General features: G+C 46.4%; 1 protein-coding gene across 1 annotated transcript; it reads right to left on the minus strand.

Annotated features, from left to right (window-relative positions):
- Positions 1 to 22,656: 22,656 nt before the first annotated feature.
- Positions 22,657 to 23,937, minus strand: LOC144160531 (uncharacterized). Its single transcript, XM_077691800.1, has one exon. The coding sequence runs from the start codon at positions 23,834 to 23,836 to the stop codon at positions 22,664 to 22,666; it is 1,173 nt and encodes a 390-aa protein (XP_077547926.1). The 5' UTR covers positions 23,837 to 23,937; the 3' UTR covers positions 22,657 to 22,663.
- Between the last annotated feature and the right edge of the window lie 2,400 nt (positions 23,938 to 26,337).

Below are 26,337 nucleotides of genomic sequence, written 5' to 3' on the forward strand. Positions count from 1 at the left end.
ATAGATCGCAAGCTGTTTCTTTAAGTAACACACTGTCTAACTTTAAAACAGTTAATAAAGGCGTGCCGCAGGGTTCCATTCTCGGTCCCATTTTATTTCTGATATACATTAATGACTTACCTAAAAGCCTTAACTATTGCGAGCCCTTTCTTTACGCCGATGATACAACGTTACTAGCTGACGACACCTCCATTCATAATTTAACCGAAAAATTGACCTGCGACCTTAAAAATGTGTTACATTGGTGCGAACGTAACTGTCTGCAAATTAACGCGTCTAAAACAGCTTTTATGGTCTTTACTTCTAGCCACAAACGTCTTACTTTTGACCCGGGCTTACACATTATTAATGTATCCATTTATAGAGTAAACGAATTCAAATTTCTAGGAGTGGTACTCGACTCAAATCTAAAATACACCAGCCATGTATCGCATATCAAACGAAAAGTGTCTTATGGTATCCGCATACTAATTAAAGCTCGTGCATGTTTTAGTTTATCAACCTTAATATCGCTTTATTATGCATTCATTCACTCTCACCTCACGTACTGCATTGCATCATGGGGTAATACCTATCATGCCCATACCGCTCCTATTCAGCACATCCAAAATCAAGCGATACGAATAATTACATATAGTCCGTATAACAGCAGCGGCGCTCAGCTACTCAAGGATAATAGAGTACTAACAATAGGCAATCTTTTCAAATACAGTCTTAGTATCCTTATGTACCAATCAGTTAATAAACTGATACCTTCGATCATCTTCCACCCCGAAACACTAATGAATAACAACTGTACCCGGTTCGCCTCAAAAAATAACTTTTTACTGCCAAAAGTGAACACTAACTATGGCAAACACACTGCTTGTTTTGCTGCAATTTCAATCTGGAATAGTCTTCCTAGTGAAATTAAAACACAACCATTTATAAATTCCTTCAAAACTGGACTTTCTTCTTCTCTTCATGACATTTAGCATTGTATAAACACTTTTGACGGCTCTTTTCATTCGGTAATTCCCCTTGTTGTTGCTTTGTGTACTGCTCTACTTGTATTTTATTGTTGTCAAAGTAGCTGCTTTGATCTTTTTGCATTTTCTGTATGTACTTACTCACAGGAGGTCCCCTTACAGCCTAGTGCTATGGGACCTCCTTCTGTATATTCACCTATGTACACAGTTTATGAACGCACAATAAACATTATTCTTATTCTCTTATTCTTATCAAATGTCCCGAGCCAAGCAGACATTGAGACGATGACCTGCTATTTGACAGAAAGGAACGTTCAGACAAAAAATAGCAGGGTTTTGTGTTCCCTTCAAGACTTCTCGGAAAAGAACCCGATTGAGACAGCCTCTCCACCTACTGGCGTAACAGTGGAACACTCGTCGTATTCCTTATGTGTGGCGACTAAACCTACGAACAATTTTCCTCGGAAAAAGAAACGACAAGATAAAAGAGGAATATTTGTCATAAGCAGGAAAGCGATGCCCTAAACCGAAGATAGAGATACTGACATTTTCCGGCGACATCCTAAGATTGCCCCTACGCGAACACGACGCATTCTAGAGACAACAGTAGACGGCAGACATCATCCGAAGGAAAAAAAGGCATCTGGTAGCAGTCGAACTGCGACACTACAGAGACTGAGAAAGGACCGGAGGCATTCCAGACACTGTTTCCAGGGCGCAGTGAAAAAACCCGAAGAGCTTACATCAGGGTACAAGACCGTTTAGGACGGGCTTCGAATTTCGACATGGCTATGTGGACTGCGCCGACAGACTCGGCGCTTGCTCAGAAAACGGCCACATCGAGTGTTTCGCCGTCGGACTGCCACACTGTATCGAACTGGAATGAACCTATGTACTCAACGGACACAGACTGACAAGAGATTCTTTGTGGCCGGGGAAGATGTAGAAACTTCCTAATCATCATCGCGGCACCGATGCGAATATCATCATCGGTGCCCATAATCTCTCGTGAGCAGCTATAGCTCGAGCTGCTTCATCTTTCTCCATCCGCCATCTTGTAAATAGAACACCATCGCATCATCGGGACGTCGCAGCGATTGGTCTCTCCTTTTATTATATATATATATATCAATATATATATATATATATATATATATATATATATATATATATATATATATATATATATATATATTGATATATTGATGTATAAGACAGAAATAAGAGTTGGCAGTCAAGAAAACCTCCTAAAGTAAAGGGGAGGTTGTGGTGGCTTATTAAAACCGATAAAGCATTACCCACGACCTCTAGAATACTGGTCTGGTGCGATAACCACAACGCTACCTGACGGGCGATTTTCCCCTCCACTTTCTAGGGTATTTATGTTAAGGTATTTTTGTTTCCTGTGCTTGAGAATGGTAGGCAGCGCCACTCGGACTACTCGAGGTGAAGGGGACCTTCTTTTGAACCCCGGGCCGTGACTCGAGTGTCTACGACATGTCTAGAGTGGTCGACCAGCATTGAACACTGTTAAGCTTCCTATGGCACCAAGAATGCCAGAACAGAGGCCCTCGCTATGCATGTAGCGAATCAAAATGGGAAATGAGGGGCTCGTTGAAAATAAGACAGAAATGAGACTTGGCACTCAAGAAAACCTAGGAAAGCAAAGGGGAGGATGCCGTAGGGTATTGAAACAGATGAAGAGTTGAGAAAGTACGAAAGAAAGGGGAAAAAAATGCCCGCCAGGTGGGATCCGAACCCACAACCTCCAGAATACCGGTCTGGTGCGCACCAGACCGGTATTTGTAAGACATTCGAGATCTAATCGAAAGGCGTGGGTTCGGTCCCCCCTTGGGCGCGTGTTTTTCTTTCTTCCTTTCTCACGTAATTAAAGAAACAATGATGTAAAGTCACAAACGGTAAAAAATAGTCGAACCATTCCCATATGCCTTCTTTGGCGTTGTAGACTGCCGGCATTTCTTTCTGTATTTCCTAACGAGTCCTTCATTTCGAAACACTATTACCATGCGAAAGCTAAGCGAGGGCCTCGGTTCTGGCAGCCTTGATGCCAAGGTAGCTTAAGAGGGTTTCCCGCCAGTTTCCCGCTTATCACATGCTGTAAACGTTCGCGTCACGCTCCGGGGGTGGAAAAGAAGGTCCCCTTCTCCCCGTGTAGTCTGAGTGGCGCTGGCTACCACCCTCAAGGGTCGAGATACATTTGTAGTAAATATAAATACCCCAGAAAGTGAAGGAGAACACAGTCGGCCAGATAGCCGAATTGGTAAGGTCTATCGAGATCTAATCGAAAGGCGTGGGTTCGGTCCCCACTCTAGGCGCGTGTTTTTCTTCCTTTCTCCCGTAATCAAAAAAAATTTAATAATAGTGTAACGTCACTAACGGCAAAAAATAGTCTAACCATTCCCCTATGCCTTCTTTGGCGTTGTAGACTGGCGGCATTTTTTTCTGTATTTCCTAACGAGCCCCTCATTTCCAAACCCTGTATATATATATATATATATATATATATATATATATATATATATATATATATATAGAGAGAGAGAGAGAGAGAGAGAGAGAGAGAGAGAGACAGAGAGAGAGAGAGTCTGAAATATAAAAACTCACACAGAGAGCAAAAAAATAAGGTTCGTAGAGACAGAGACAAACGAGAAAGACGTAGACAATAGAAATAAGTTGACTGACGTTTCAAGGAGAGGACTCCCTTTTACTGTGAAGAAAGGCAGTCCTCTCCCTGAAACGTCAGTCAACTTATTTCTATTTTCCACGTCTTTCTCGTCTGTTTCTGTCTCTACTAACCTTATATATATATATATATATATATATATATATATAAGAGAAGAAAAACTTCGAACAAGGTAAAAGCACGATTGTGGCCTACGTTTCAGCAAAGAGAACTTGCTATATATATACATATATATACATGTATATACATATATATATATATTGAAGAATTTTTTGAGTCAGAAAGAAATTACCAGATCGGTATTCTGGAGGTCATGGGTTCGGATCCCACCCAGCTGGCAATTTTTCACCACTTTCTTTCTGCCTCAAAAAATTCTTCATCTATTTCTATGATCTACCGCATTACCCCCTTTGCTTTTGGAGGATTTCTTGACTGCAAACCCTTATTCTGTCTTATTTCACCGAGCCCCTCATTCCCAATTTTTGTATGTATGTATGTATGTATGTATGTATGTATGTATGTATGTATGTATGTATGTATCTATATATATATATATATATTGTGGTACCGGGGTTCTTGCACCCGGACGCGGTTCCCCAGAAAGGACACTGAGCCCCCTCGATCACACCTTTACTTGGAGTCCCGCTAGGCAAGGGTACACCGCTCAGCCGATCCGGCTGCACACACGTCGCCCAGCCGAGTCCGCCATGTCCTATCCTCGCTCCTCTCGCGCCACCTTCTCATCCTCCGCTGGCACATGTCCATCGCGCGGGATTGTCCACCACCACTATTGCCGGATTACCACACTCTCCCCCCCTCCGAAGAAAAGGCCGACGCACAGTCCTCGAGCCAACCGACAGTTAAAGAGTAACTCGAAGCATCCGCATCGGAGCCCCAAGATGACGTCACAGTCCACGAAAGAGATGTCTACAGCAATCTTGGAACTCGGGACATCCTCCGGGACAGCAGCCACAGGATCAAATCCGCCCAGGAACAGCCATGGACGCCGCTGGATCGCTGGCGCCACTGGAGGAATCCCATGAACCGATGACGGTCTGTTCAACAGTACCAGGGGTAGCAGATAGGGCCTCCCGGCGAGAGGTACGCAGCGCCGGAGTGGAACCGAGAGCACCACCCAAACGGCCGGTTCAAGACCCACAGCACACACGCCAAGGTAGCACAGTGGACAGTAGAGAGCAGGCACGGCCCGGAGCAAGAGCCGTGGAGCCAAGAAGGTAGCCCCAAGGCCAGGGAGTCAGGAACTCAGGATGCCACCGGGTCATGCACCACACACATGTGGATGTGGCAGTGGGGAAAGTCCTCCACACGGGTCGGCGGTGAATGCGGGCGCAGCAGGAGCGAATGCCAAAATGGATTCTGGACGCGAAAGAAGCAAAAATTAACGCCCGGAAAGAAACACAATTCTAGCAGGGGGGAAAATAAAAAAAAACAAAGAAGTGCATCACGTGGTACTGATCAATCATCAAATTCAGGACCAAGAATAGGTAATCCGAAACAAAAAAAATGCCTAAAAAGGATACTCTAGATACATCCCATAGAAAGTTAACATGACGGGTGCGCAGACGCCATTGAGAAACAAGAGGCGTTGCGGCCAAAAGCAGATCAGTCCACGTGGTACTGTTTAAGGTCTGCTATATTAACCGGGCCTGCATGTTCACCTGTACTGCTGTGGCGTAAAAGATACGTTATGGAAGACAGCTTCTCGCTTACGGTAAAAGGGCCCTCCCATTTAGGGGTTAGCGACGCGGCAAACTTGCGCGAGGCATCGCTCAGTGGATGAGTGCGCCGGAGAACCATGTCGCCAACCGCAAACTGAACATCTCGACGACACCGGTTGTACTGCTCCGCCTGCTGGAGACGAGCAACGTCAAGCCGCTCCCGGGCAGCCTGTATCGCGTCGCGCAGGCGCTGGCGGATGGCCACAGCATGGGGCGACAGACCAGAACCCGCCTCCGTTTCTGGAAGTGTCCTGTCAAGAGGAAATGTCATTTCCCGACCGTAGTTCAAGTAAGCCGGCGTAAACCCGGTTGAGCGATTCACCGTGGTGCGAGTGGCGAATGCAATCTCAGGCAGCTTAGCATCCCAATCCTTGTGTTGCTCCGTATGAGCAATTAGCATCGCCTTGAGATTGCGATTCACACGCTCAGTTATGTTTGCCTGAGGGTGGTAGGTGGTCGTACGATTGTGTTTCACGCCTACAGCTCGGCAGTTGTCCTCAAACAATTTGCTCGTAAAATACGTAGCATTATCCGTTATGAGCTGTGCGGGGAACCCAAAGCGCGAAAACACTCCCATTAGGCACCTCCATACATTCGGTGTATTGACGGTACGTAGCGGAAACAGCTCTACCCACTTCGTGAAATGGTCCGTCACCACAAACAAATAACAATTCCCACGCGGGCTGCGGGGGTAAGGGCCCATGATATCGCAAGCAACGATTTGCCAGGGGCTCTTACTCTCAACAGACTGCATTAATCCGGGCGGGCAACCGACTCGGGGTTTCGCTGTCTGACACACGTGACAGCTCCTGGCGTACCGCAGCACATCCTGCCTCATTCCCGGCCACGTGACAGTCCGACATAACTTCTCATAAGTTTTGCTGCCAGAGCTGTGTCCAGCCAGAGCTGAATCATGAAAGTAACGGATGAAAGCCCTTCGAAGCTTACGCGGTACAACAGCGCAGAATGGGGAATTAGCTTCGTCATCGTCCTGCGGGATATACCGTAGCAGGAGACCGTCTTCCCCCAGCACAAATGTATCAAACTCACCGCTGTTGCTGGTGGGAGCTGCGCCCTGTGCCCCGACGTGCTCAATGATCTTACGGCAGAGTCCGTCGGCACGTTGCGCCGCGAGAAGGTCTGCCCTGCTTACCAGCGTACCCCAGCGTGCGTCAGCATCCACTGCAGCCACCAGCGCCGGCGCTGCCGCGTCTGAGGATGGCGGCAGGGGCGCGCGCGATAGCGCGTCAGCGACTTGGTTCTGCGAACCCTTCCTGTGCTGGATAGTAAAATCGTAGCGCTGAAGCGCAAGCACCCAGCGCGCAAGACGACCAGCAGGGTTCTGCAAACGCTGCAGCCACGTTAATGCCATGTGGTCTGTCTGAATGGTGAAAGAGGCACCGTCAAGATACATGTCAAATTTCTTTAGTGCAAACACAATTGCTAGACACTCACGTTCTGTGACCGTGTAATTGCGCTCAGCCGGAGTGAGCGTATGGCTAGCAAATGCGACCGGACGGAGAACGCCCTCAAACTCCTGCATCAGCACGGCGCCCAGTCCGTAGTCGCTAGCATCGGTCTGCAAGACAAATTGTTTGTTAAGGTCCGGTATCCTTAACGCCGCTGTTGCCGCGATTGCGCGAGACAGTGCTTCAAAAGCTTGCTGTTCAGCCTCTTCCCATTGCCATTTCACGCCTTTCCGTAGTAGCTGGCTTAGCGGACGTGATAGCTCCGCACAATGAGGGATGAAGCTGCGGTAAAAGGCTATTATGCCCAAGAAGCGCTGCAAGCTCTTAACGTCACGCGGGCACGGATACTCTGTAATTGCTTTCAGTTTGGCATCGTTAGGACGAAGCTCTCCCTTGTCCACGACAAAGCCGAGCAAGTCAACTTTGCTTGTCGCGAGTTGGACCTTTTTAGGATTGATCGTGAGACCGGCGCGGTTCATGCGGTCAAGGACATCTCTGAGATGCACGAGATGCTCCTCAAAGGTGCGCGAAAAGACGACGACGTCATCCATATAGGCCATCGCGTACTTATAACGTACATCGTCAAGGACGATGTCCATTAATCTTTGAAACGAGCTCGGGGAGTTCTTCAGCCCAAACGGCATGCGCACAAACTCGAAAAGACCCCTGTAGCATGTGAAAGCTGTTTTAGGAATATCATCAGGGTGCATTTCAATTTGCAAAAAGCCGCGTGAGCAATCCAGAGTGGTAAACACGCGGGCACCACCAAGCGAGGAAATGATGGATTCTACGGCAGGAAAAGGATATGCGTCTCTTACAGTTACGTCGTTGAGACGACGGTAGTCCACGCAGAGACGCACACTGCCGTCCTTTTTTGGCGCCAACACGACTGGAGATGCATGGGCACTCTGCGACGGCCGCACAACCCCCGTGTTCAGCATCTCGTCAAGGGCGACATCCAGTTTCGCCTTTTTCTGGATGCTGAGCGGCCGTGGATTGCAGCTCCAAGGAGGGGCGTCTCCCGTGTCAATGCGATGTTGAAGGACTGTTGTCCGCCCAGGGGCCTCCGTGAACATTTCAGCAAACGGCTCCAGCACATAGGCGAGCTGCTCCCTCTCATAGTCACTGCAAGGACACTCCTCAAGCAACTGCCTGATTCGCTCAGGCAACACGGATTTCGTTGCGACTGCGGCTGACCTTGGCACAGGACAGATATGCGATGACGCCAGAAAAGGTATCAATTCTGTGTCATTGCCCAATCTGTAACCACCTCCCGCCAAGTCAAGCAATAGGCCCTCGCGAATAATGAAATCCCGGCCCAAAATCATGGGTACCGCCAAGCCAGGGCAGTACGTAAAGCGCTGCCGACACCTTCTGCTTGCGTAAGAAATGTGCAAGCGCACAGCCCCACGCGCTTCAACCACAGCACCATTGGCCACTTGCAACCGGGTGCTGCATTGGCGCAACTTAACACCACGTGCTCGGCAAAGTTCAAAGACAGTATCACCAATGAGCGACAAACTGCCGCCGGTATCAACCAATGCAGAAACATCCGTTCCAAGAACGTGAACAGAAAGATGTGGTGCTATGGGCTGTGTGCGTGCTTCAACCCGGCAAGCAGTGGGTAAAAAGCACCAGTCCTCGCCACCAGCCAATTCTGGGCCACTCAGTGATGGGTTAGTCACCATCATTGCCTCGGGCTGCATTCCTTCATCTCGATGGCTATTTGTATGTCGGCGACCAGCCATCACACGGGGACACTCACGACGGACGTGTCCTGGCTGTCCACATCGGTAACAGCCGCCAGCTTGATTTCCGTTGGGCACGTAGCCCCGCGACCCTCCCGTCTCGACGACCGGACGAGAAGGACCTCTGGAGTTCAGAGGATTTCGTTGCCGACCCCCAAGGGAGAGACTCGGGTCGGGGAGCGGTGAGCCTGCCAGTAAAGAGGGCCTGTTTTCCCAACGCAGGAACCCTGGCTCTAACCGCTGCGGGGAGTTCCCGCCGTGGGCTGCACCATCTAGTGGTCCTCCGCGCTCCAACTGCCTGTCGCCAAGGGCAGAAGGACCTCGTGCGCGGGGGGAATTCAAGCCCGCCGCTGCCGTAAGCGGCTGTGGACTTCGCTGTGGCGAAGTCTCATAGGTGTCTCTCCATGCGCAAGCTGGCTCAAGTGCCTCCCCTACTGGCGGAGGGGGTACATAACTCAGCTCTGATATCAGAGCGTCCTCGATTGCTCGAGCTGATCGCGCCATCTCCTCCAAACTGGAGTAATCACGACCGTGCAGGAAAGGTCGGAAGCGCGGATGGCAACGCCGCAAGACGTGCTTTACCATTTCCGCATCAGACGCACCCGGGATAGCTCGCTTGAAGAGCTCCTGGATAGCTCGAATGTATTCGAGCAAGCCTTCGCGCGGGTGCTGCGTACGTGCCTCCAGCTCACGGCGGATGCGGTAGTCGTAGTCGGGAGGCAAGAACTCCTCGCGGAAGCGTGCCTCGAAGTCAGCCCAGGACGCCAACGGGGTCTGGAGGCGCCACCGACGACCAGCCGATGCCTCCAGGGCAACCGGCAGGACACGGGTCAACACGAACTCGTCCGAAGCACCCGACGCCGTCTTGTAAACATTGAGATCGCTCAGGAAGTCCGCCACGGTCTTGCGGTCATCCTAGCCCGTGAACCGTGGCACCGCAATGCTCGGCTGGAACGATAGCCCATGCTCGGACCCACCGCCTTCTAGCCCGAGACCCGCCAGCCGGTTCGTGAGGTTTTCGCAGAGGTCCATGATCGGGCGGAGCACGCCGACAAGCCCAGTGGCGTCCGCATCCCTTGCGGGCTCACGCAGAGCAACCAAGGGGCGCCGACGGGTAGACGCTCCACGGCCAGGCATGTCCCTGGGAAGAAATGCTCTCGCGCGCCGCGAAGCGAACACGGGAAGAAAAAATGGTTATAAACAACAGAAGCCACTACAAAGGCGCCTCAAATCACGAGGAGGGCTACCGAAAAATCCCGAGAGCCACTCAAAAACGCCAACGTAATTCGCCCCGCAAAATGCCCACCGCGGAACACCAAAACAAGGAAGAAGACCACAATGCCCTTCCCAGGAACCACGGCCGGCCCCACGTTGGGCGCCAAATGTGGTACCGGGGTTCTTGCACCCGGCCGCGGTTCCCCAGAAAGGACACTGAGCCCCCTCTATCACACCTTTACTTGGAGACCCGCTACGCCAGGGTACACCACTCAGCCGATCCGGCTGCACACACGTCGCCCAGCCAAGTCCGCCATGTCCTATCCTCGCTCCTCTCGCGCCACCTCCTCATCCTCCGCCGGCACATGTCCATCGCGCGGGATTGTCCACCACCACTATTGCCGGATTACCACAATATATATATATATATATATATATATATATATATATATATATATATATAGGGAGTAGTAAAGCTCTAAAGATGTTAGAGAACACAATAAACGAAAACTTCGTACAAGGTAGAAGCTTCAGGAAAGAAACTTGCGTTCTTGAGGGCAACCTCTCGCCTGGCTGGCACGCTTTATATAGTGGTAGGTCCCCAGGTGAGAGGAGAGAAGGAAAGAAGGAAGTGGAATGGAGAAAGCGGGTTGGTTTGGGAGTATGTCGGGGAAGATAATGAGGGGGAAAGAAGGTTGTACAGTTTGAGCCGCGAAGTTGGTCAGAGGGAAGACAGCCGGACATTGATATTCCAGGACATTTTGGAGAGAAAGGATGAGAGGTTATTTTTGACCTGCCGGGTGGCATACCGAAAGGTACTCAGAACCGCCGGAAGCAGAACAGGCAGTGAGAGGGGTCCTAATCAGAAACTATAGGCAAGCGTCAGGTGAATAGAAAAGGTAAAGAAGGGGGGAATAACTACGTCAAGGAAAACAGAAAAAAAATGCATGGAGGAAAACCACAAGAACACCCACACAAAAGAAAAAGCAGTAACCTAACAACCGAGATGGCTCGTGTCGCCCACAGCAACATTACTGGAACAGGCCTGTCCTGAACTCAAAAACGAAAAGATAAAGTTAGAGTGACATATGGGGCACAAGACAAAGCGGTTCAGCAAAAATAGTAATAAAATGGAATTCCAAAAGAAACGTTTGGAGAGATGCGAGCGCGTACTAAACTGGAAGCTAAGGAATGAGAACAGAAGGAATTAGGGGACAAGTAAGGACAAGAGGAATGGCTCATATTCTTTGGATAAGGTATATGCAAGACAATGACTAATGCTGTATTCCCTGTGAATATCGCAAGGATTCCAAGTGGCTCCTAGACGCATTTACTCCCGCAGGTTTCATTAAGTGGAATTTGTGAATTAAATAGGATTTTCGCTATTTCCTGTCCTTAGGAGACTTAAAGTTTGACTGAAGTATATACAACTTAAGGTCATAAAAATTGTGGCCTGGTTGGCTCAAATGCTGCGCTACAGCTACGAGGATTGGCTGCTAATGGTATCTGTCCGGTGACGTAGGCTCATAGGTTGTCTCGTTTCGACTATACACTGTTCGTGGCACATTGAGAATTCCAACATATACACAAAGTCGGATGAAGTGCACGCAAAACTTCAATTATTCTTGTGGGCATAATTACTGGCTGTGCTTTTTACAATGCAGTCTGCCTGCGCAGGTGCCTGCAAGTGTTGCATCTGGGACGGAAGCTGCTGGGTATGACTAGTTGCTTTGAAAGCCCGGTTGTAGCATGCACTAAAATATCTTTTAGATTCCTGTTTCTCAGCGTGCTAGCCTTGGTGCTTCCGGGAACGTCTTTTTAAGCCGGTCGTTACTGGCTAAAATGGGGCAGTATTTCCGCAGTGTATTGTTTACGTTTGGGAGGGTGTTTGAAAATTTAGTTGTTAGGGCAAGGGGATTGGCGCTTTCGTTTTGTCGCTGTTTGTGGTGCACGTCATCCCTTTTAAGTCAGATGCACGTTGTACGCCTGATCGAGCGAGCTTTTAGGGTGGTTATTGTTCATAAGAGTGGACTTGAGTTCGTCTAGATGCTTGACGTAGTCACTGTCATCACTACATACTCTACTAAGCCTGGTGGCTTGTCCTACAAAGATCCCTTGCTTGCAGTGTCTCGGGTGATGGCTTTTATATTCTAGGTATTGCTGCCTGTCTGTTCGTTTTCTAAAAAGCGTGGTTTAATGCTTACCGTGGTGTAGAATGACGGAAGTATCCAGGAAGTTCACTTCTTTGTCAGAATACTGGCAGGAGAATTTAATAGTTGGATGGGAAGAATTGAGATGAGATACAAACTTTTCTGGAGTCGCGCGACCGTGTTTCTAAATCATGAAGATGTCGGCTATGTAGCCCAGGTAAACCTGAAGTTTATGCTAAAAAGAGCTTAATAGGGTGGCTTCAAGTTGCCTCATGAAAATATTGGCATAGGGCGGCGCAAATGGAGTATGCATGCTTGTTCCGAAAACTTGCAAAAAGTAAGACAAGTCAAATTCAAAATGACTGAGAGTTAAAACTACTGTTAACAAAGTTATGTACACTTCTGGCGCACGCTGGTTCGGGTTCTCTGATAAAGCTTTAAAAATGCTTAGATTCCTTCAATGAAAGGGATGTTTGTATACAATGCGGCAACGTCAAGAGTAACAAGATGGCTTCTTCTATGTAGGCGCCCACCCCTATTTTTTTCTTCTATTATGGGGGGAAGCGGGGGTTGTCCTGAACGAAAAAAGGAAGACGAGTCGGAATGTCAGATAGGTAATTGGTACAACAAGTGGTACAAGTGGTACAACAAAGAGAAAAGAAAAATGCAAAGGGGCGTCTAGGAAGGAGGTAAATTGGCGCCTCTCCTCATAGGAATTAACAGAAGAAGCTTCTTCTGTTGTACCGCTTTGTTGTACCACTTGCCAATAACTACTTCTAAACAGGGCGCATTGTAGCCCACCTTTTCTCCCAAAAAAGAGGGAGGGCAGTGCATTCCCTCTCATGTGTATGTCTTGCGTTTTTTCTTGTTTTGCTGAATGATGACGTATGATTTCTTTCAAAGAGGGCGCACTGTAGCGCAACTTCCTCCTCTCTCCACACGCACCTATAAAAGCGTTCTGCAGTGTACTGTAAATGTTACTCCGATGAAGACTGGACCACCAGTCGAAACGTTAGTAAACATGTTTGTTTTTGTTTTTTGAGACTTGCGTCGGACTCTACTTTTTGATATTTTTTCTGGACCATTGGAAACTTCTTTTGTTCGACCATATATATATATATATTGTAACGAAGAAGAGAGGTCGGGGTCAAGGGATTAAAGCTCAGGCCGAAATTCAAGCTGAAGCAGGGCAATCCCCACGGACAATCCCCACGCATCAATCGCGCAGCATGCGGAGCGTGATCGAGTTCAGTTCTGGCTGCCCCTGCTTCTTCGGCTGCTCGAGCTCCTTCAGCCTCCGTCGCTTGATCCCCTCGGTTCCTGGGCTGTCTCAATAAACCCCACTACAATATATATATATATATATATATATATATATATATATATATATATATATTTATATATATATATATATATATATATATATATATATATATATATATATATATATATATATATATATATATATATATATATATATATATATATATATATATATATATATATATATATATATATATATATATATATATATATATATATATATATATATATATATATATATATATATATATATATATCGCACCAGACCGGTATTCTGGAGGTCGTGGGTTCGGATCCCACCCGGCGGGCATTTTTTCACCACTTTCTTTTCGACTCAAAAAATTCTTCATCTCTTTCTATGACCCACCACAACCTCCCCTTTGCTTTCCGAGGTTTTCTTGACTGCCAACCCTTATTTCTGTCTTATTTCACGGAGCCCTTCATTTCCTATATATATATATATATATATAGATGATTTGATTACGAGAAGTGCTGTCTTAGGTTGCCGTAAGAAATAGTAAAAGATGGGTATAGGTTCTAACAAAACTGTTTCCTCTAAACTATTTCCGTAATGTCAGTGACCATTGGAATGCTGTGCCCCCAGTGATTGTGCCAGATCCTTTCTGTTGCTGCTTTGCGCTTTCCTTTCTTGAGAAGAGCGGCGCCCTTCTGAGGCGAGGGGTCCCTGTCACTCTTTCTACAATTTTACGAATGATAGAGGACAGCGTTTTGAAAGATTTGTGTACTCTTCTCTCCCCCATGCATGTTTACGTTTTTTTCCCTCTCAATTTCTCTTTTTTGTTAACGTTTACCGCAACTAACTCGCCGAGAGGGTGTGTTTGTTGTTGCTTTTCTCCCCAAATCCCCCCCTCTCCCTCTCTCTATCTCTTTTCCGGCGTCGTCGGACGACAAGCTTATAAATACGTGCACAGAAATACGAAATGTTGTCTAGATAAAGGTCGGCATCCGACCGCAACGTCGACCAATAAACAGTTTTTTTAGAAGCTATACCCATCTTTTACTATATATATATATATATATATATATATATATATATATATATATATATATATTACGTGCAAAATGGCGCATTTTTGCTCGATTTATATTTTCTTTGCTTTATCTGTGTATCAAAGAAACATGTCTAACACACGTCATTCGGCTGTATTAAATATTTAAGAAACAGCCGAATAGCACTGGCAATGACGACTGCAACCTTGATATAAATTTATATATATATAGATTATGATATATATATATATATATATATATATTTAGCAAGTGCATGTAGTGAATCAGAATGAATTCCCATTCTCATTCGCTACATGCATAGAGAGGGTTTCTGTTCTTGCAGTCTTGGTGCCATAGGTAGCTTAAGAGGGTTGAACGCTGGTCGACCACTCACGACTTGTAGACGCTCGAGTCACGACACGCGGGGTAAAAAATAAGGTCCCCTTCACCCCGAGTAGTCCGAGTGGCGCTGGCTAGCACACCCAAGTGAAGCAAACAAAAAATACCTTAACATAACCACCCGAGAAAGTGGTGGGGAAACAGCCCCGCCTGTAGCGTAGTGGTCATCGCACCAGACGCGTATTCTGGAGGTTGTGGGTTCGGATCCAACCGGGCTGAGATTTTTTCACCGGTTTTTTTCTTCCTTCCAAAAATTTTTTTATCGGTTTCAATAACCTACCGCATCCTCCCGTTGGCTTTTCTTGGCATTCCTGACTGCCAATCCTTTTTTCTGTAAAATATATATATATTTATAACCTGCAGCGAGCTTCGGAACACCTCGGGTAACGTTAAAGAGGAAGACTCCTTAACAAATGTGATAAACGTATTTTAAGTCCAAAAGTTTCAAATAACCGCAAGATGTGCAAAAAGCGGTGTGAGAGGAGTTTTGGGCGGTGGTTATACGAAAGGCCGACGTAGCACGCACCGGAGGAGGGAGGTTGCTCCCGCACGTGTGCAATACGCGCCGTCTTCATAGATAACGGTGCGCACGAAGCAGAAAACCTGGCTTAAGGCGATCAAAGCGATCAAATAAGCGGAACAAGTTTTGTAGGATGCTGTTTAGGTGGCCGATCAATCGTAACGGTGTGCCCGCAATGTTTACCAGAAATAAGAACCACATCAACCAAAGCAAAAAAAGGTTTTACCTTCATAACCTTAGAAATTTCTGAGAATCTGCCGCAATTTATAATTAAGAATGGAGACGGACGGCGTTGACCCACCTTGGCCCAATTCATCCCCGAAAACAATTAGAGCCATCTCTCACAAAGGTGCAATCCCGATTTCAGGAAACAGCGGTCTGCGTCTCCCTAAGATAAACCACACGTGCGCCAAATGAGTCACTCAGAGCGACTTACCCACTGTATATATGCCGCTCTTTACCGGACAAAATTAAACGCAAAGTAAAGTGTTTAAGTGCTTTAATTTTAGAGTATCCCTTTGAGTATTTCTATAGCTTATCTTGCGCTGCCGTAAAGTCTTCGTCGAGCGCTCCCTCGCTATGTAACACCAGCACTACTACTTGTTTTTTCGGACGCTTGCATTATCCTCTGGCAGCCTGGCCTGTAGTCTAGAGCTCTTTGGTCCCCTCCTCCCCCATGAGCGCGGCACACATTCGGAGAGAGTTCAGCCGCCGCCGTTGCGTTTCCGGAATTTATGGTCGCATGTGGTTGCCCCTAGCGACGCGGAGCAAGTGATGTTTGGACCAGGTGGCAGTCTTTTTGTCGGTGACACTGTTTGTTAAAACGCTGATTCGTACATGCACTAGGCATTTTTTTCTTTTTGCGAGCTCATTAGTGGGCGCAAGCCCACGCGCCAGCCCGAAGGACGCCGGGCGCTTTTCACAAGGCGCACGCTCACATATGCTGCGTGTTTTATTGGTATTATTCTCTTTACGTACGGCGGAACCAAGAGCTTGAACACTTCTGTCAAAAATTGTTGCTACGCGAACACTTGGGATTACTCTATTCTTAAAACAACTCAGCTGAATATCAGAATTTTTCACAAAGAAAATGCTGTAACTCACGCTGCCTGCCCTTAAGAGGGCCCCGTAAAAGGGTTTCAACGATCCACCGTATCTGTGCATCGATCGTACGAGGTTAACGTCATTCGGGCCCTTTTCCTGAAAGCGAGTGCGGGTGCATATCCCCGAAATGCCCACGTAATTTCTACCGTGAAATAATAGCCATAAAGTAAATTACAATGAAGTAACAAGCCATAACTGCTTGTACTATGGCTGATTTAACCAGCACTGTTAGGATATTCAATTGACTGTAGTTTTCTTCGAAATATTGACCTATGTCGTAAGCGCTACACTATGTGAGAGGTATTTTGATTAGAAAAATTTTGAAGAAATCTATACCGATGTTTCTTTTAATCTTTTGTCTGCCCGGGATGTTATTTCTTCAAAATGCGTTATTAAAAAACTGCAGATGTGCAAGAATGCTTCCACAATTAAAAACGCCAGTGGATACAAATTTTGCAAGACGCCGTTCTGTCGCATCAAAGGTTTGCTCTCCTTGTTGTGTCACAAAACGTAAAACATTTATCTGCATCCATCTTACGTGGTAGGAACTCTTATTCCCGAAGCTACTGTCGTTCGCAAAGTTTTTGTTTCATTTCAACATATTCCTTTTGCAGAACCAACTAAAGCAAAACTTAGTTTACAAATGTTGCGCTCATGCAAGTAGATTTGTATAGCAACCGAATTTTTATAATATCACGGCAGCTTTGACCAACGGGTGGGTCATCTCTTCATCATGATAGAAAGTGGCAAAAAGCGAGAATAGATCACCGAGTTAACAGGCGCAGCCCGGTCTTGCCAGTATCATTCTTGTGTGCTAGATTATTTCCAAAATTACTACGCAAACCCTTCCCTCTAATAATCAATCGGCTATCTTCATTGCTGGGTGGTGATAGCGATTTATCGTGTGCCTTGTTCTCAGCAATGAAGATAGGCGGCTGAATACAAGCGGAAAAATATGCGTCGCCCTTGCGGGAACATCCTAGCAGACGACGGTTGCCCTGGAAGGAACATTCTGCTCACGCGAACTGTGCGATGTATTCTCACTTGTTTCGCCACTTTCTACATTGACAATGCGCTGACCCACCCGCCGGAAGACGCTGCCGCGATAATATTGAAAAATGTGGCGGCCCTACAGTACCATTAACCTTCTCTGAAAAATATTGCAGGCAGTGGGTGAGTAAACAGGAACAACCGGCGCTTACAAATGTGACACTTGAAATAAAAAATACCACGTCTGACGTCATGGTGTTACTTTTTTATATTTTTGACTACAGATGCACATCTTGGGTGAGAAAAAGTTATTTGTGTTTTGTGTACAATTTATAAAGCAGAGAGAACGTACGAGGTCTACAGAATCTGAAAAATCGTTTTCAAGTCCTCCGACTTGACACGCCGACGATGAAGACGGCCGTTGCCATCCTCATCTTGGCCTGCCTCGTACCTGTTACGACTATTTACCTTACAGGTGACCAAAGCATCTGCAGTAAGTGAGATATCCTCATCACATCCACAAAATATGGACAGTGTAGGCAAATTCTTTTTCATTAGCCTTGCTTCTTTAGATAGCGTATGGGCTTTGGCAAACTCAAAGTATGCAGTAGGCAGTGGGCAGAACAATTTAACATCTTCCTGTATGTATTTGCAGGTATTTGGCAAAACCAGATACATAACATGCTGAATCTTTGAAGTGTATACCGAATAAACCTCAATATTTTAGGTCGCTTCTCCGCAGATTTATACCTGGCAAAAGAATATACAGGAGTGTGCCTGAAAAATATAGAAGCGAATAATTCAAAATTTAGGCCAAAAAATTATGCGGCATAATGTAGCTTATATTGCACAGTGCCAAAATATGTTGTCAGTAGATCATCATCGGGACTACTTTTAATTGGTACCCAGTTCGAGCGGCGTCTATTATGCCTGCCTAGCCGCATCTCCATCGCCCTGTGTGCATCGTTGTGAATCTGTAAAGGATAGCATGGTAGATGTGCTGCACTGCGAATACCTCAAACCCAAAAACTGTTTTTGAACTTCGGAAGCCTGAACCATTGATACTACATTGAAACATTTGAAGCAGAAATCGTACCTACTCGTCCTTGAGTCCTATTTATCTCTATTATTTAAACCAAACGTTCTCCGGTAACCGGGGTACACACCAAAGGGAAAGAAAAAAATTTCCCCGCATTTCCCCGAGGGGAAGAATGTGAAAGTGCGAATGCACGAGTTGAATTTGCGCGGTTCGGTAATGTTCGCGAAAGAGAGATCACACACACACACACAACTACAAAGAAAGAAAGATGCATTTATTCACAGACACCTATTTGTGTTGTCGTTGTACTTGATTGCTAGAGCGGATCTCAGCTTTGAAATTTCGTGTCAGTACTCCTTTAGGCGGGTGCATTAGCCCTTCTCACGCCCGATTCCTGGACAATCCCCCACGTGGGTATGTGCCATGCACAGACACCTATTTGTGTTGTCGTTGTACTTGATTGCTAGAGCGGATCTCAGCTTTGAAATTTCGTGTTGTAGACAACGTACTATTGCTAAACACAAATGTACAAAGTGTTGCAGGAAGGCCCGCTCTGTGAGAATTCTGTGAATCGTATACGCATTCTGGAGTCAGAAGAGCTGCCGAACTAGCGCTATACTGTCACGTACATTACTGGGCTTACGTTACCAGACCGTTGAAGTGGTGGGCAAAACTATGTGTTGTGCTACCTGTTCCCGCGGCGCCTACTGTCGAGACGAGCACAGCGCTGGCTCGGCCTCTCAGTGTTGCACCTTTGGCAAATCCGCTCTCATTTTGGCGAATGCTTCACGCTCCGATACATTGACGCCACGCTAATCGCTTTTGCTTTTCGAAGGCTGCTGGTCTATACACCTAACGTGAAAACTGCATGAACGTCTAATCGAAGGTAACGCTCCTCCGCTGACAGAGATGGCGGGCCAGTCCATGCTTCGTTTTAAGCTTTCTTTTACTCCTCTTCATCATAAGGAAGCATAACGCAATTACAGTGAACTCGCTGAGATAAAAAGAAAACACCTTCATTCCCGGGCTTTTAAATATCTGCCAAAAAATTGCCCAGCAGGAAGATAAGCAAGTTTTAAAACTATTTGTGCAGAAAAAAAGTCAAAGGTTTTTAGAATTACTGCAGTGAATATGTATGTATTGTAATCATTTAGCCTCTAGACCGTCGTAAAAAAACCAAAATGATTTATGTCCTTATCGTATCATACAAATATATATTTTATTATTATCCCAATAAAACCGTACATTAGAACTTTGGCACGTCGGCTAACTTGTCGTTCAAATTATCAACAAATGAGATGATTGCAATTTTTTATGCTCAAGTGTTGAAGCAGGTACTCAAGACTTCACTTCACTTCACTTTATTACCTTAAAGACCCCACAAGGGGGTGTTACATAAGGGGTGGGTTGTACAGAGATGTAACAAATGCCACAATTTTTAACAAGACAGGTACATGGATACACTTTGAACAAAATGGGATGGACAGGTGATAGAAACGATGTCGCGGGGAAGGCCATTCCATTCTGCAGCTGCGCGGCAGAAAAAAGAAGCAGAAAAGGTTGTGGTGCCAGAACGGGGTCGGGAGACTGGTAGTGGATAGCCCGTACGGGGGGAAATGCGCGTGGCGGGAGCGATGTAAGGTGGTTGGCTGAAAGAACTGTGATAAAGCTTGTGGTAAAGTGATAGTGTAGCGATTCTGCGGCGAGACGAAAGAGTGGACAGACCAGATTCATTTTTAAGGGATGAGACGCTGATATCATATGAATAGGAAGAATGAATGAAACGAGCAGCACGATTTTGCACTGCTTCGATGGCGTTTATCAAGTAAACTTGGTGAGGGCTCCAAATGGGTGATGCGTACTCAAGTTTGGGTCGTATTAGCGATTGGTAAGCCAAAAGTTTTACGTGATAGGGCGAGTGACGCAGATGGCGTTTTAGAAATCCTAATGACCGGTTAGCCGATGAAATGATATTAGTAATATGCGTGCGCCAGGAAAGATCGGGGGTTAGTGTTACACCAAGGTATTTATAAGAGTCACTTGTTTCGACAGGTATGTTAGCGATTTCATAAGAAAATAGGAGCGGATTTTTGCGGCGGTGAAAGGAAACTAATTTACATTTTTTAGGATTAAGGGTCATTAGCCAGCGGTTACACCAGTCTAACACTTTATTAAGGTCATTCTGTAGGGCTATTTGGTCAGAAGTGTTAGTTATTTTGCGGTAGATAACACAGTCGTCAGCGAACATGCGAATGTTGCATGGTAAATTGTTAGGCAAGTCGTTGATATATATTAGGAATAAAAGCGGGCCGAGGACAGACCCCTGCGGTACACCGGACGTTACAGGAAGCGAGTTAGACTGGACATTGTTAAGGGAAACAAATTGGGAGCGGTTAGTCAGAAATTGGGCAATCCAGTTTAAAACATCGGGTGGCAGATTCAGTGGAGAAAGCTTCATTAGTAGGCGCTTGTGGGGTACTTTATAAACGCCTTGGTGAAGTCAAGAAAGATAGCATCTGTTTGTAGGTTAGTATCGAGGTTAGTATGCAGGTCATTAAAAAAAAGGGCTAGTTGGGTTTCGCATGAAAGGCCTTTTCGAAATCCATGTTGTGAGCGATTAAAAAAGCAGTTGGAATCAAGGAACTGCATGATTTGAGAGTATATGATATGTTCCATGAGTTTGCACAGCACACTGGTTAGTGATATGGGGCGGTAATTTAGCGGACAGTCTCTGTTACCTGATTTATGAACTGGAATGACCTTCCCACACTTCCAGTCGTAAGGCAGAATTCCTGTGGACAGGGATTGTGAAAACAGCAACAGCAAAAATTCGGCAGATATGTACTTTGTGTTTTTTAAGAGCTTGGCATTTATTTCGTCCGTACCAGTAGAAGATGACAACTTCATTTTTTCTATTAAAGAGAGGATACCAGAGAAGTTTATGCTTATGGGCGGCATTTCAGGCAGACTAACAGAGAACAGTTCCGTATCAGTGGGGTCAGGTTCGTTCGTAAAGACCGAATGAAAGGCTACATTAAACATATTGGCACTTTCAAAACTACTTGCTTCTAGACCAGACTGATTAGTAAGAATAACAGGGGGGGTGTCATGTGGGTTTAGAACTTTCCAAAAACGTTTGGGTGAATCAGCGAGGATTTTAGGTAGTTCAGTGTGAAAGAATGAGTACTTGGCGTTGCGCACTTCTCTTAAATATGCTTTTTCTGCAATGTTGTACTTTTTCCATGCGCAAACACTGTTTCTAGTCTTCGCGGCACGAAAAAGGTGTTTCTTCTTGTTTTCAAGTGTTTTTAATGACTTCGTAAACCAGGGTTTTTGGCGGGTGGGACGGAAAGTTACCGTAGGGATGAATTCATCAGCTAACCGGTTCAGTTTGTTTTTGAAGAGTAACCAGTTTTCGTTCATAGATCGATCCCAAAAACCGTCCTGGAATGACGGAAGAAAGGCATCAAGTTCACGAATGATGGCCTCATAGTTCCCCTTATCATATAGTCGAATTGTTTTACTGCAAGCTTGACGTATTTCAGGAACAAAGTTAAAATTAGCGTGAATGACTTTGTGATCACTTATTTCATTTAGATATGTTATGGAAGACAGGCTGCCCGGATCCGTTGTTAAAATTAGGTTAAGAATATTGGCGGTATCGGAAGTGACTCGTGTAGGTTGGGATACCAGCTGAGTAAGATTAAAGTTTAGACAGACGTCAAGAAATTCGTTAGCTTCTTTTGCGTTGGGTGCAGACGAGGTTAGGTTCGTCCAATCGACGTTCGGGAAGTTAAAATCCCCAAAGAAAAGTACGCGAGCATTTGGGTATTTGTTCGAAAGTTTGATTAAAATACTGTTAAGTTCGCGAGAGAAATCTGGACTACTTTTAGGGGGCCTGTAACAAACACCTAAAAGCACAGAGTGTGGTGCGGAACGACAGAGCAACCATAGGATTTCGAGGTCAGAGGCTGTTTTGATAGCCGAGCATGAGAGTTGTTTGTTTACAGCAATGAGAACGCCCCCGCCACGTGTGCCGGGACGATCCTTTCTAAAGAGAGTAAAATTGGGCAAGTCGGCCAAAACTTCGCCGTCGGTGACGTCAGCAGTCAACCACGTTTCGGTTAGTATAAGTAAACTGCTACTGGAAGAAGATACAAGGTTCGACACGTGGTCGCGTTTAGAAAGAAAACTGCGAATGTTAGTGAATATAACCGAAAAGTAGAGATTAGCTTTGTGACCAAGAAGATAACCATTTAACGACCTGGGGTGGGAAGGGGGTTGCTACGATTTTTCTTCGACAGTTCCGGTTGTATCGTCGAAAATGTAGCGTTTAGAGCCCATAAACAATGTTTTGTACCGTAGAAGGAAAGGACCCGATTTTTCTTTAGCAAAGGCGAGAAGGTGCTTCCGTGCGTTCCGGACTAGCGGCGAGAAATCTTCCCCAATGCTAAAATCGGTATCTTTAAGTTGAGGACCATTACCAAGGACAGTTTCCTTGGTTTTGAAAGAGGTGAATTTCACTATTATGGGCCGACACCGGTCTGGAGAGTGGCGGCCAAGACGGTGGGCACGCTCAATTTCCTTTGTTTCAATAGATATTTTGAAGCGGTCCCTGCAGAACGCAGTGATTAGCTGCTCAGACTGTACGTAGGTCTCGGATGGCGTGTCGTCCGCTATTCCATAAAACAGCAAGTTGTTCCGTCGGGAACGGTTCTCAGCGTCGTCCAGTCGAGCCTCCAGTACCGAGACCTGGCTAGCAGTCTGGGAGGTGATGGTTGTTATGGTGTCTAATTCCGTTTGTAGTGTTTGAACCTGGTTGTAGTGCGATTCTAAGTTGTCGATTCTTTTGCCTAGTGCGGAGATTGCTTTATCGGTGTTAGAGAGCTGGCATTTTAGGCTCTGCATGTCACCAATAAGCTGGGCTTGACCGGAAGACAAGCTTTTAAGTTCATTTAGAATATCTTCTAGGGTGGGGGGTCCAGGGTTAGTTTCGATGTCACCAGATAACATCAGCAGCAGAGAAAAAACAGTGGTCATACAATCAGACACGATACAAACACAGCACTGGGGGCTCGGTAACTGAATAAGGCATCGATTGCTTGATTTTTTAGCGAAAAGGCAATACTGGCTACTGACCTGCATGACGAACAGAAGTGGGTTAGACCGTGTCGTGGCACAGCCACCGAGCCCACAGAGCGCGCCGGGCAGGCGGGGACGATTTATACACAGCGCCGCTGATGAAGTCGATGACGGTGTGGCCTTGATTGCCCTTTCGAGCGCACAGTTTGCAGGTTCCAGCGCCGTAGAAACTGCGGTGGCCAACGCTGGGAGGAGGCGCTGGTCGTCCACGGTGACAAGGCTTGCCGGGAAAGGGTTGTTCACGTGGATGGCTGATACTGGGCCCAGAAGAACGGGGACCAGCACGCAGGAGATAGCGCAGACGAAATCCTGCATGACGAACAGAAGTGGGTTAGACCGTGTCGTGGCACAGCCACCGAGCCCACAGAGCGCGCCGGGCAGGCGGGGACGATTTATACACAGCGCCGCTGATGAAGTCGATGACGGTGTGGCCTTGATTGCCCTTTCGAGCGCACAGGTTGGAGGTTCCAGCGCCGTAGAAACTGCGGTGGCCAACGCTGGGAGGAGGCGCTGGTCGTCCACGGTGACAAGGCTTGCCGGGAAAGGGTTGTTCACGTGGATGGCTGATACTGGGCCCAGAAGAACGGGGACCAGCACGCAGGAGATAGCGCAGACGAAATCCTGCATGACGAACAGAAGTGGGTTAGACCGTGTCGTGGCACAGCCACCGAGCCGTTTTTGCAAGAGATGCCGTTTTTCACCTCATCAACCAGCAGTATTGCATTTCTGAATGTCTGCTGTTAAAGGAACAGGAAATATACAAAATGTATCCAGCACCCAGCAATCCCGACATTCGTCCACGGAGATTGGCTATGCTCGATGGAGTGGGTAACCCATGAAATAATTAGGTGATGTAACATGTTGTAGTGTGATTGTATGATCTAGTTAGTTGCGAAAGTGTTGTGGAAGGTGATGAGCAAAAAAATTAGTTCTTTCACAGTGTACTTTTTTCCGACGAACGTGTTTTTCATACGGCATGCACAAGAAATGCAATACAAAACAGTACACCATCGTAAGTCAGTCGAAACGTCAAACGTTTTGAGTCATTTTTCGAGCGTATTTACTCTAATTCATTCCGTATCGCGGCTAGTGATTTAGAAGATGTAATAAATAGGCTACGACGCCGTTGTAGCCAAATCGGGCTAGTTCTCGCGTACCAGCATTTCTATTTATTAGGGTTTTTTAACGTTTTCTCACGTAGGGCGGTGGACTACAGCGCTCCTATAACTGGTCTACGTTTCCCTAGCGCCAAATTTATCGAAGCAAGACCAATACGCGAAGAAGCCGGTGATAGTGGTATTCCTGAACTACAGATTGGCCATGCCCGCGCTGTGGGTTGGTTTAGATGGCAGGCGCCGCGACACCACACGGCGAGGTAGTTTTGGCGACCGCTGCCGTGGTCCGCATACTTCATCTCGTGGCTGTACACATATCTACCGCCTACCACTACCACCTCGGGAAAATATCTACCTGCCTGAGAAATATCCACCAATGTCTCTCATTTCTGGTTTTCCCGAAGTCCTTGAAAAAGTGCCACATTGTTATCTCTTGACCGAAATCCGCCCCTTGATTTACAATATTGAGAATGGATTCATGCCTTCCCGGTCGGTAGTGTCTAACATTGCATGCTCTCTACATTACGCAATCAAATGCGTACTTTCACGTAAACTTGTGGTGGCTGCCAGCTTCAACTGCACTAAGGAGGTCAACAGCGTGAACCATGATCTTCTCCTTCGCAAGCTGTCTTCGTATGCAATTTTTTCTGCTTTTTGTGATTCATTCGCTAACTATTTAAACGGTACAGCAACGTTTGTTCAGTAAGCCAGCACCAAGTTTCGCAGCTTTGCTGTGCAATCTAGAGTTCCAAGGGCTTTATTATGGCCCCTCTACTCTTTAACGCATTTTTCAATGATATACACTTAGGTAGAAAGCATTCATCTCTCTTACAGTGCGCTGACGAAATCAAACTTAGCCTTAAAGTGGAATTATAGGCATAATGGGCCCAGCCTCGAAGCGAAGTACCCGCGATTGCACTCTGATGTAAAACTTATTGGGTAAAGTTGAATCCTTAGAAGGCCGTTTCTACTATATACACTCGAAAAAAATTCTCCTGTAACCTTTTGGTACCACCTCGACTCTCACAATATAACACGAGTAGGCACAACATGCAATTTCGGGTTTAATGGAATCTATGCTTCGGTTCGCAATTTATGTATGTTAACAACCTATAACGATAATCTCTTCGCTCTCTGGGTGCATGCTATGGTTGGTAGCCCTCGAGCATCGCGCTTTTTGGCCTCTTTAAAGCCCTCATTACTCCCGCAATATACTTTGGACCGGCAGTCTGGAATTGTACGATTTCGTGGTAATTTTTGTGCAAGGCGAAGGTACAAAAAAGCTTTCTCGCATATTTTTGCGGTTCCCGTATCCGGCATGAAAAATACACTTACAACGCTGTCCTTAAGTGGCATAAACTGCACAAATTGGAATTTGCACGCAAGCACAATTTATCTGTTCTATTCAAGCTCTTGAAATTCAATAGCCCTGTAAAATAAGGACAAACCACTAGCCGCGACGTACCGGCAATACGATGGTGTTCTATCTACAAAAATGGCGACTCGAGGAAGAGGACCCCGCACGGGGCACCTTGAGTAATCTTGGTGACGGTACTGGCGATACCGCGGACCCCGAGCCCCCCAACACAAGCCTACCGTGACCTACCGTGGTGATGTGTTTTTAAGGTGAAGGGTAGAAACCTCTAACGGTGGCCGTCGGAGCCTTGGTCAAGTTCCGGCCGATGGGCTCCATGCCTGTCT

Source organism: Haemaphysalis longicornis, unplaced genomic scaffold (genome assembly GCF_048455015.1).
Source record: "Haemaphysalis longicornis isolate Haplotype H1 unplaced genomic scaffold, Haemaphysalis longicornis Haplotype H1 scaffold_103, whole genome shotgun sequence".
NCBI lineage: Eukaryota > Metazoa > Arthropoda > Arachnida > Ixodida > Ixodidae > Haemaphysalis > Haemaphysalis longicornis.

Excerpts from the sequence above, each read along its gene's own strand:
- LOC144160531 (XM_077691800.1), bottom strand. The coding sequence starts at position 23,836 with ATGCAGGATTTCGTCTGCGCTATCTCCTGCGTGCTGGTCCCCGTTCTT.